This window comes from Coffea arabica, chromosome 1c (genome assembly GCF_036785885.1).
Source record: "Coffea arabica cultivar ET-39 chromosome 1c, Coffea Arabica ET-39 HiFi, whole genome shotgun sequence".
In the NCBI taxonomy this organism is placed as follows: Eukaryota; Viridiplantae; Streptophyta; class Magnoliopsida; order Gentianales; family Rubiaceae; genus Coffea; species Coffea arabica.
In genome coordinates, this window is record NC_092310.1 from 52,422,036 (window position 1) to 52,433,547 (window position 11,512).

Sequence of the window (11,512 nt, forward strand, 5' to 3'; positions counted from 1 at the left end):
CAGTCCCGCGTGTTGTCTAAGACAAGGAGAGCTAAAGAGTAGTGCTGTTAATCGAGTCAAGTCAAGTCGAGTATTTGATTGTCGAGCTCGACTCGAGTTTAACTCGAGGCGAGCTCGAACTTGCTCGATTAGGCGGACGAGTTTTGAAATGTGCTCGAACTCAGCTCGTCGAATATGACATGTGACTCGAGCTCGACTCGTTTATCACAAACGAGCCGAGCTTGCACGAGCTCGTGCAAATTGACCATAATAAAAATTTATAATTTATAATTTTTATACTTTTGAATTTTGAAATGACATATATGCCATTCCTTATCGAGACTCGTCGAGTTACTGCGATCACAAACGAATCGAGTTTACTCAACTTGTTAATTAAACGAGCATATCTCGAGCTTGAACTTGACTCGTTTATCACAATTAACGAATCGAGTTCGAGTCTTATCGAGTCGATCTCAATCGAGCTCTCGAACTGCTCGTTTCATTTAACAGCTCTAATCAAGAGTTAGTCTAAATTTAATAAACCAACAGCACCTACTAGTTTTCATTTTGTCTCTTTTTAATATACAGGCTAGTAGTTCGATTGGATCAGAGGATACCAACACAGATCTAGATTTGGTTCGTTAAATTAATAGCATAACACTATGACCTCTCTCTCTCTCTCTCTCTCTTTGGGAGTTAAAAAAGTTTTGATTAGCCCTAAAGCATTGGTTATTTGCACTTCCATTGCTATGGTATTGACGAGGAGTACGGGGAAGAGGGACGCCGGGGTATATGCTCTGAATAATGGCATTGACGACTGTGAAAGTCAAGCATACGGCCTCGGAAAGAGGTGAAAAACAAATTCTCCTGTCAAGTTTAGCAATGTTATGTCAACGTTGCAATTCACCTTTTAAAGCAAAAAAAAAAAAAAAAAGATATTAATGTTAAGCATGTAAAAAAGCGACTGTGACTATAAGCATCATCAATCAACAAGAAAGTTGAAAAATCTACACATTTAAGAGAAAAAGAAAGAAAAGACCATCAATGATTGAAATCTAAAAGTCGTACCTTTCTCCTACCCACTCTTTTCCCATTCCCTCCAAAAACCCTTCAATTTTCCCACTACAAAATCCATTTATTCTTTTAAATTTAAGTTCAAAATCTTGAATTTCAATGCCTCAAACAATACCATATAATAATTAGAGACAGCCAAAAACCTTGAGGGGCCAAAAGAGAAAAAAAATGCCTTTGTCTTTGGTCACAAGTCACAAGGACCATCACTCCCTTGGACCCCAACCCAGCTCATCAATCATCAGAAGATAACAATTATCCCACCTCCCTTGTCGTCCCCACCCCACTACTTACTCATCACTCTCCTCAGCCCTCAGTCCTCAGTCCTCAGTCTCTTTTTTTTTTTTTTTTTTTTTTTGCATTTCGACAACACAAAAATGAAAAAACCACATACTCTCCATTCCACCTCAACTCCCATGCACCCTCTTCCCTTAGCCTATAAATGCAAACCCCCAAAATTTTGTTGCCCCTTTTTGGCTCCCAAAAACCTTATGACCGTTTCAACCCATTTTTCAAGCTACAAAAACTAAAAAACAAAAAGGTCCCCCCACTCCTCCTCTCTGACTACCTTCTCTTCTTACCCTATCCATTTGTTTGTTTTTTTTTTTTTTTTTTTTGCAGCTGCCCACTTTTTTCATCCCTTCCCATTTCTCTCTATCTCACTCAAAAATCTCAGCACAAAGGTTCTGCAAACAATGGCTTAAAAGGGTTTAAGCGTTCTTGTCACGGTAAGTATAACCTTCCATTTCCATGCATGCATGACCTTTTGTCTGTCCCCATTTTAGATTCTTTTTCGCTCCAAATTTATGCACTTTTTTCCTGGGTTTTCTTGTGCTCTGGCCTTACCCCCGCGTTTGGCTGCTGTGGAAATGGGGGAAAATTATGGGTTTCAAAGTTAACATTTTTCAGCATTTCTCTTGATGGGTTTTCACTAAAATGACTTTTTACCTGTTGGGTATTTGAGAATGTTGAAAGATTAGAGGATTTTTTTTTCCCCTTTTTCCCCCCCTTTCAATTTTCTTGGCGGCCTCAAAGAGTAGTCGGTGGTGGGCTTGCGTTGTTTGCGGTTGTTCACTAGGGCAACGTCTTGATTTGAGTGAATAATTATGTGGGTGTGAGTCACTAAACGGCGTCGCTTTCTGGGCAAAAAGGTTAGCCCACTAATAAACACGTGGTTCTTTTATAAGTACCAGCATTAGTTTTTTTCTTCTTCTTCTTCTTTTTAATTTCCTCAATTAGTCCGCGTTATTACTATTTCTAACAAGATTTGATGAGTTGGAAATGTTGGAATTGAATCCGTGGAAATAGCGACCCTTTAAATTCCACGCCCTAAATATTTTCTCCAAAATTCTGTTTGCCTTAATTAAGAAAAAATCATAACTGCTCAAATTTGGAATTCATTAATCATCGGATATATAGGAAGATACTTTTGGATTCCTCGTAGACTCCTATGTTTGGTAAAATTTTTAGCATGCATTAAGATTTTTTATAAAAGGGTAACTTCTTCTTTTTTTTTTTTTGTATTTTTTTTCAGCCTTATTAGCATAAAAAGTGTGACGCCGAACCTGCACAATACCACCTAGGCATTTCCGAGAAAGATAATGTTTGAGTACGTAATAAACGTTCATAGTAGATGACAATTACCATTTTGGCTTCCCAAATCTTTTACCTTAATTTCTAAGAATTACTAAAATCAATATAAGTTATTATTCGCAATTGGTGTATATATATCGAGAATATTACACGTAGAGAATCTTCCTTCTGCCGTCTTTGTCATTGTTATTGTCATCGCCCATAATAACCCTTTTCTTTGAAATTGGGATTTGGTTTTTCTTCTTTTGGTTGTTTAGTGGGATTTTTTTTGTATTTCAGAATATGAGTATGGTTGAGCCTGGTTACTGGGATGGTGGAGAAGATGACTTTGCAAATTTACTCGGGATTTTGGATTTCCCCATGGAAAGTTTGGAAGGAGATGATGAGCTTGCTGGAGATTGGGATGCTAGCAAGTCACAATCTCTCGGTCCAATTCCTTCGGAGGCTTTCATGGGTTTGCCACCTGTTCCTCAAGGCAATGCTGGCAATAGAAGTTTAGAGAATCTGCCGAAACCAAATGCCGTGCCGAAATTGAATGCCTCTGTGAGTTTTCAATTCTCTGGCCCTCTGTTTTCGGTTAATTGTTATTATAAAAGTTTGTATTGACTGTAGTTTATGTGAGTGAAGATGTTACCATTAGCTGACTTCTAAAACTGCTTGTTTATGTTTCTGATTATTTCAATTGACATACAGTAATTTTTTATGCATGTATCTGTTTTTGATGAGAAATAAAAATTTTCACTGAGAGACAGATAAAATATGAAATATCAAAGCATTGAAAGGGAGTGGTGTGACCAGTCTTCCCACTGAAAACTTGCGAAACCAGAATAGGCAGTGTATGCAATCTCGGCAGACCTAGTGGTGTTTCAGAACACAAAAGGTTTGCCTGTTGCTGATAGGTTTATGATGCTTTTCTTCTTTATCTTTCATGTGTTGTATGATTCAATGAAAATTTTTTTGGCAAATTGTACCGTAAGCCCCTGAATGGTCTGTTTTGAAATCAAGTATTTGATTAATTCTTGGGCACACCTTATGTTGATTTTGACTTAAAAGGGATGCAACTTGCTAAGGTGTCTGTTGTGTTTGTCTTTTAGGTTTTCCATGTATACTTCATAGTTGCTAGACTTTCAACGGCAAATACAGGGTAGGCATCTGAATGGTTCCTTGTGAAAGCAAGAAATCAACGAAATCTTGTCCGCTGTTGTCTGATGTGACAATCGTTGAATACTTTTTAGCAGCCAAAAAATGGCAAAGGAAAATCCAATGGAAGTGGATCCTTGTCATGTAGATTCAATTTTTCCTATTTCAAGAGTTGGGGCTTTAAGCTCTTTGGAAGATGCGTGCAAGGCAGCTTATGTACAGTTTGGGATCCGAGCCCCATTTGAGTGCTCATAAAGGTTTCCATTTGTCAATTCCAGCAAGTGCTTAATACAGGAAAATTGTCTAGAATATCTACTTGTCTGTTTTGAGGCTGCACGTTTTAATTAAAAAATAAGCTTGCTGATTTACATTAGCTTCTTGGAATTTGCCTTTTGCCTAGGAAGCAAGAATAATCTTAGATGTCCATGTTAGACATGTATTGACTCTCAATTGCAGCATACTTTAAGGTTGTTTGTTCTTAAGACATGAAAGCCCCAATTTTGAAAATATATAATACACTTGTAGAACATAAATAATCCAATTGGTGCTACTTAAACTGGATATTCAAGTTTGATAATTGTGAAATTATCTCAAAATTCTAGGGACAACTGCTTTTGCTTCCCTTAAGGAAAGGATTACTAAGGGCTTGTGAAGTAAAATTATTCATTTTCCTAGGCAGAACACTCTCAAAAGCAACAGTCCGTCTACATTTTCAATTTCTTCTGCAGCAGTGAGTACTCTGTTTCCATTTTGGTGGATTTGGTGATGCTGTTAGAGCACTAGAATTAGCAAAATGTGACGGATATTTCTCGAGTGCGAGTTAGAGAATCTTTTATTATTTTCTTTTTGGGTTCTTTTAAGATTTCATTATTCTTTCCGTGTCTTTGGTGAGGTTTCTGCAGTCATTGCGATTTTGTCTCGAGTATTTGAACATTACAATCTCTCAAGTACCTTGTTTGTGCTTGACATTACCCAGGTAGTCAGCCCTTATGTAGTGTATTGATGCAATTCTTTAAAGGAGAACCGGGGAAAAAACTATGGAGAAGAGCAATTACTTGAATAAGAATATAAAAAAGAGCATTTATGAAAAGCAAATTGAAAAATGGTGCAGGTATGGGGTTAGACCATGATAAAATTCTCTAGAAGAATTCCAGAAGTCATGTCTCTGAATAAATTCTTGCACCTTAACCATTTGCTAGATTCTTTTTGAAACAAATTATTGACTTTACATTCTTATACGTGCTGATAAGTTATTAATCAAATCATGAGAATCTATAGTAGCAAATCCTACGTAGAAATGCCAACATCTTAATATAAATAGAATATAGTGTATCTTGTGAAGCTTCCAATTTTGCATTAAAACTTTAATGTTCTCAAGTTTCGCATTCCTGCCAAGTGTATACTTCACTGTCAGGATCTGTCTTTGGAAGCCAAGTCTAAACAATTATATCACGCTGTACTTATCCTGCCTGGGTTTTCTTAATATACGTTTTTTCCTTTTCTTTTCCTTGTTACGGAAGTTACTGGGGATATTAGACTTTGTTGAATGAATTTTATTTGGTAGGTCAAATTTGGTATCTGCCTTTCTAGCATGGTAAAAAAAGGTCATCTTGCTTAATCAGAAGAGTATTCTGGTTTTTTTTTTCCTTTCCTTTTCCTGCTTCCTCCTTAAACTTGGATCACATTCAGAATTCTGACTCTGTGCATACCGCAGATGTAATCTGCATGCTTCCCTAATTTCTTTAGTTTCACATGAATGAAATATTAGCTTACTAAATATGTATAGTGGAGAGATGTGAAGCACAAAGTTTGGTGGCATTTGGGGCTGCAACTATTGCTTTGCAGCTGCTATTAGTCGGGATAGGTTTAGCTATGTTCTTTAGTTGCGTGGATTATTTTCTATATCTAATGACATCATCTTGGAATTAAAGATTTTTCATTTTGAGTGCTTTTTGGTTGAATGTGCTTATTTATTATCAAATTTCAAAATGGTCGTGGAATTAGCTGGTATGAACTGTCAAGTTTTTGGTCATAATATTCCAACAGCTCCCATAATTCTTGTCACTTGTTGTATCCCTTGCTTCCTCTTCCTAACCCCCACAAAGAATAGGAAAACAAACACAGAAGGCATCTTAGAAGCAGTTCTTAGTGGTAATTAATCAAATCTGCATTGTGCATATCTGTATGAATTCTTAATTCTGAATGATGAATATTCTGTTTATGTGGAGTGTTGGTTGGTCCTCTCATCTTTCTTGTTTTCCCCTCTTTGGGTATTAGTAGTTCTCTGATTTTTTTTTTTTTTTTTTTTTCAAATGCTTGTCTCGGCCAAACTTAAGGGTGGTCAAACTGCCAACCAAAAGCAAATCCCAGACTATGTTAAAGAATCTTCCAGCACTAATACTTCCCGTCAGATTACATCTTCCGAGGGCCAGGAGTCTGGTTCATTCCAGACACACAGCCCTGTTTCTGTGCTTGAGAGCGGAGGCTCTTGTTCAGGTGGGAAAAGTTTACCCATCAAGCCCGACATCGTTATCCCAGTACGAACCCGATCCAAGCGGGCTAGACCATCTGCTATTAATCCATGGTTTGTGATGGCTCCTATATCTTGTGCTGCTTCAGCATCTAAGAGGACTTCAAGCCACAGGAAAAACAAAGAGAAGAAGAAGAAGAAACTTTCGCAGCTGTCACTTGCCTCGAACGATGCAGACGACTCCTTTCAACAGGCAAAGGAAGAATCATTTCATCCGTCGTCGTCAGGCGTTAGCGAGAAAAATGAAACTTCCTTGCAGCGCCCTGTTGCAGCTAAAAAATGCACCCACTGCGAAGTTACAAAGACACCGCAATGGAGGGAGGGACCAATGGGGCCTAAGACATTATGCAACGCATGCGGGGTTCGATACAGATCTGGACGCCTATTCCCGGAGTACCGTCCAGCAGCAAGTCCTACTTTCATCCCAGCTTTACATTCCAATTCTCACAGGAAAGTCGTAGAGATGAGAAAGAAAGCTATGCAGGAAACAGCTATCAGCAGCCATGATGATGCTCCCATGTCACCTGCCCCAGAATTTGTGCCCATGAGTAGCTATCTGTTCGATTTTATTTATTGAAGAGGTGGCAATAGTTCTTAAAGAGGGTTAGGAGTTTTCTTTTAAATCGTTTGTCTGCCGTGGTGTCTTTTATTTAAATTTATTTTTATTTCATTTTTGCCTTCTCCTTCAGGGGATGTGTTCTGCCTGGTGGAGCATGGTTAAAAGATTCGCATGTACAAAAAGTGAGTGTAGAACTCTAGGTTAGCAAGCACTATGGTTGGGGAAACTGAAAGGGGCGCAGAGTATAATCAAGAGAGTTATTAGGGTAGGAATAGCTGGAAGCCTGGAATGCAGAGTAGTAGGAGGGGTTTCAGTTTGTGTAATATTCAACTTCAGATATATTTAGATCCTTTAGGTATTGAATTTTGTTGTTTTCATTCTCTGTTATCTCTCCCCCATGGAGGATCTGTTCCTCTTTGTCCATCCACCCCATCCCAGCAAAAGAATTTTTTTTTTTTAAAAAAAAAAAAAAAAAAAAGGGTCTAGGTGAGTGCTGGACATTGCCAATAACAGCAGCAGCTACGAGGACTCTCAATTATGCAACACTGAGCACGTAGCAGGGTAAGGATAAAAATAACTTGCTCGATTTTGTCACTATTTCTATTGCAACATGTTGCTTATTCATTCCCGTTAAAATTAATAATTATCGCTAATCAGACAAAAGGATGGATGTTGTTCATCTTTCTATTAAAGACAATAATATTAAATAAGACTAATAAGTTGCGAGTACTAGGAGTCCAGGACGCCGATTCTCATCTTGTAGTTGCAGGCTTGGGGCTCTCAAGCTCAAGAATAACGCTTTGGACCCTAATCTGCCGCCCTCGAACGTCTCAGCGGCCCTGTTTTTTGATTTAATGGTCAAAGTCGACATCCAAAACTTAAAAAGGTCATGGACTGAAATCCCAGTTCTCCCTCCTTACTTCTTAAATTCCATCCCTCTCGAGAGTGTGGGTTGGGTAGACTTACATGGTCGATGCGGACAACATAGTGCTAAGGATGGCCTATTCACTTTCAAATCCCATTACCGGCGATGATGTGAAGGTTGTGTTGGATAACTCAATTCAGGGGCGAGTCCTGATCCGTGGAGGTAATCAAACTCAAATTCACTCAAACTTTTTTTTATCCAAAAAAAAAAAAAAACACACACACACACACACACATTTGTTCTGTTACATTACTACATCTTCTCAATTACCTCTATATCTGTCTATTCAATGACACTAAAAATTAAATATTTAAAAAAAAAAAAAAGATAATGTTTACCCATACAAATTAAACATTCATGTGACAAGTTCAATAGGAAATGCAACTAAAGTACAAGTGGTTAACATACCTATGTTAACGTCAAATTTAGTTTCATGGTTAGCAAACGCAAGCTGGAGAATCACATGGGATCCCCGCCCGAAAAAGCAAATAAATAAATCACATGGGATCCGAGACACCACGAACGCAGACATGCATAGTTGACTGACTCAGCTGGAACAACAACATGCCCCAACAATTGCACAAAGCAGATGAAGCATATGGTAATGCTTTGCTGCTCCTAGTAAGTAAATGGCAAAAGCAAGAACAGGAGAGCGGCCACTTGGGCTCCCCAACTGGGATCGGAACCAAAGCAATAGCAGTTGCAGCCGCCGCCTCCGTCGCTGTGTCCACCGCACGAAACAAGCACACACGCACCCACGTTTATCATTGAATGCCAATAATGTTGTTTGGTCCCGACCGGGGTCCTTATTTTGCTTGCTTGTTTGTTTCTTTGTTCATGTGATCTTTTATTAGCGTCCTTTGTGAACCCTCTCGTTTCACTACTATTCTTGAGGTTCACCGACTTCTTTGTGTTTTTTTCTTCTTAGAAAAGTCATTGAACAATATTATTCTTCAATTAGAAAATTTTGGGTGAAATGCAGTCCACTTTCTCTCGTGTGTGTGTGTGTGTGTGTGTTTTTTTTAAAAAAAAAAAAACTATATAGCTCATTTCAAATTGTCCCTCTTTGACCACCAGTTGCATTAAATGATTGAGGTCGAACAAATTTAGGTTGTATTTCGGTTAAAAATACCAAGTTTAGAGCATTTATGTCCATTGAGACAGATATGTCCGCATTCTTAATGAAAGTTGTAAACTTGCTGGAAGCTATACTAAGAGAAAGAGTACATATCTATTACTACGACATGATAATTGGCAAACTTTGAGTGCTCAGTCAGTAGAAAACTACTACGTTAACATTAAGTTTGTTCCTAAAGCCAACAACCTCCTGTTGAATTAAACAAGAAACCAAAACTTTTGTACTCCATCTCACTTGACTTGGAAACTTAATGTTGGTTCGGTCTAATCTCCCTCTCTTGGTTCATTTTATTTAATTAATATATAATCACATCACTAGGATGTAATTTAGCAAGTGTTGTCTACTAAGATGCCTATAATTTCTTCTGTGGGTATTGCATGTCTTAGTCACTACTTAGGTAGGAATTATTTGGCTGCACAATTGCATCCTTTTTCTTCCCCCCCCCCCCCCTCTTTCCCCCACAAAAGACCAATGCTACTATAGTCCTGCGTTTTATTGATAATCAGTACACGTTACCACATCTTTATGCATCGCGGGTGGTTATTGAAAACTTTCAACCATACCTTTAGGCATGTACAAGTGGAAACCCGAGCTCGAGTTGAGTTCTTTAGTTATGAGTCTCTATATTTTTCTATCCCACAAAAAAAAAGAAAAATAATAAGAAAAGGCTATACATTTAACCACTATTTGGGTTGGTTTAGTAATTAGGAGAGGGTCTACTATCAAGTTCGGGATTCGAATCCGGTGCCTGACAGTTTAGGTCGAAGGGACGATGCCTGTCAATGACTCGGGTATGAGGCGGAATTGAACATTTTGAACCCAATTTAGTATACATGTTTTGGATTCATTCAACCCATATACTTGACGGGTCTTACATTTGATCTTTCGGATCCGAACCCAACGAATCCCAAGTACGAGTTGGGTCAAATACAGGTTGCATTTTATAATATATATTAATTATTAATTTATTGTATAATAATAAGTAGATATTATTATATTAAGTATTATTGTATTAATAATTATTTATATTTTATAATTATTAATTTATTTAAACGGGTCCGAGTTCGGATTAGGTAAACGAAATTGTATTTGTACCTATACTTAGAAAAAATTAATGAATCAGAATTGAATTTAGACCCGGACCATTGACAGGCTTAGAAGGAAGGGAAGTGAGGAGGGACGGGAGGACATAAAAACGGCTATACACTTTTCTCCCTCTGCATAAGTTTTCGTTTAATTTCACTTTATATGCGAATTATCAAGCTTTCCCTTAAGCCTACAAATTCCATTACCACTACTGCGTTATATATAGTAGTGTTTGCATTAATTGATCCATGTTATCTCATCAGTTATTTGTAATCATGGGGAGGCCTGCTTGGTTAAAAAAAAAAAAAACCAAAATATTTATTGGCAAACAGATATTCACCGGACATTCATAAAAGTTTCGCAAGAGCTTCCCAATGTAATACTAATATTCAAGGACAGGCGTGGAGCACATTAAAGAGGATTGTCGCGTATCTAGAAATAGAGTGGCTAACAAGATGCCACACCACGCTAGGTGTTTTCTCCATTGGGTGGTCATGTACCGACGGATTAATCTAAATGGTTGTGTTCTCCAGATTGGAAGTCGCTGTCTAATTAATCCACGTCTTTGAAGCATTTGTAACTTCTCGTTACATGTCAACAAAAGACTTCGAACGAAATGCTTAATTATAGCACATGATCGAGTTGCCAACGTATCATATACCACAAGGAGTTATGCTTTCATGATTTCAGGGATTACATCTTTCCAGTTCACATTTCAAGCTTAACAGCTAACCTTCTTTGGCCAAAAAAGAAATACACACACACACTGAAAATTTGAACCATGAATATGCCCTGTTTGTTTTTGTTTCTGCACATGAAATAAATTTCAAATTTAGCAAGCAATATTCATCAATGTCGGCACCTAAATTCTTTAATACATCCGAGCCTTGTATGCCTTTTTTTCCAAATTGGTAAGGGCAAACAAAAAAGAAAAGAAAAAGAATGCACCCTTTTCACGTATTAAGTGCACGAGAATTTAAACTGATGTTATTTTAGGAGAAGGGTGGAGTTGGGAGGTAAAGAGAAAGAAGTTGTAAGTGAGAGGTCTTGATTTCAAAACCTCCTACTTATAAAAAAAAAAATTTTTGACATTATTTTAAAATGATATACGAAGTCATAAAACTATTTCATTATCTCATAAAGTTCAATAAATTTATTATACTGTACTATCTTTTCTCTTTTTTTTTTGTTTTATCATCAACACAGAATACGAAAGTCAAAGTAGAACTTACGAGTTGGATGATGAGAGTCAAACTAAAATATAGTAACATAATTAAATGGATAAAGGTGCTAATGAACGTTTGGATCATAGTTACAAAACTAGGCCCGAACCTTGATCTGAAAAGACGATCGATTCAACGGATTATCTATTCAGCCGCGAGTTAGTCAATTCAACGAGCGATTTTTTTCTATTTTGAACAGTTGAACTGATGTATTATCAACCGATCAACAGATTTATTACTTATCTAATCAAAATAAAGAATCAGCTTG

At 37.4% G+C, this 11,512-nt stretch overlaps 1 protein-coding gene across 1 annotated transcript; it reads left to right on the forward strand.

The window, feature by feature from the left end:
- The first annotated feature begins 1,491 nt into the window (after positions 1-1,491).
- LOC113727648 (GATA transcription factor 11-like) lies at positions 1,492-7,249 on the forward strand. Its single transcript, XM_027251924.2, has 3 exons — positions 1,492-1,778; positions 2,923-3,186; positions 6,120-7,249. The coding sequence occupies exons 2-3, from the start codon at positions 2,926-2,928 to the stop codon at positions 6,888-6,890; spliced, it is 1,032 nt and encodes a 343-aa protein (XP_027107725.2). The 5' UTR covers positions 1,492-1,778; positions 2,923-2,925; the 3' UTR covers positions 6,891-7,249.
- The last annotated feature ends 4,263 nt before the right edge of the window (positions 7,250-11,512 follow it).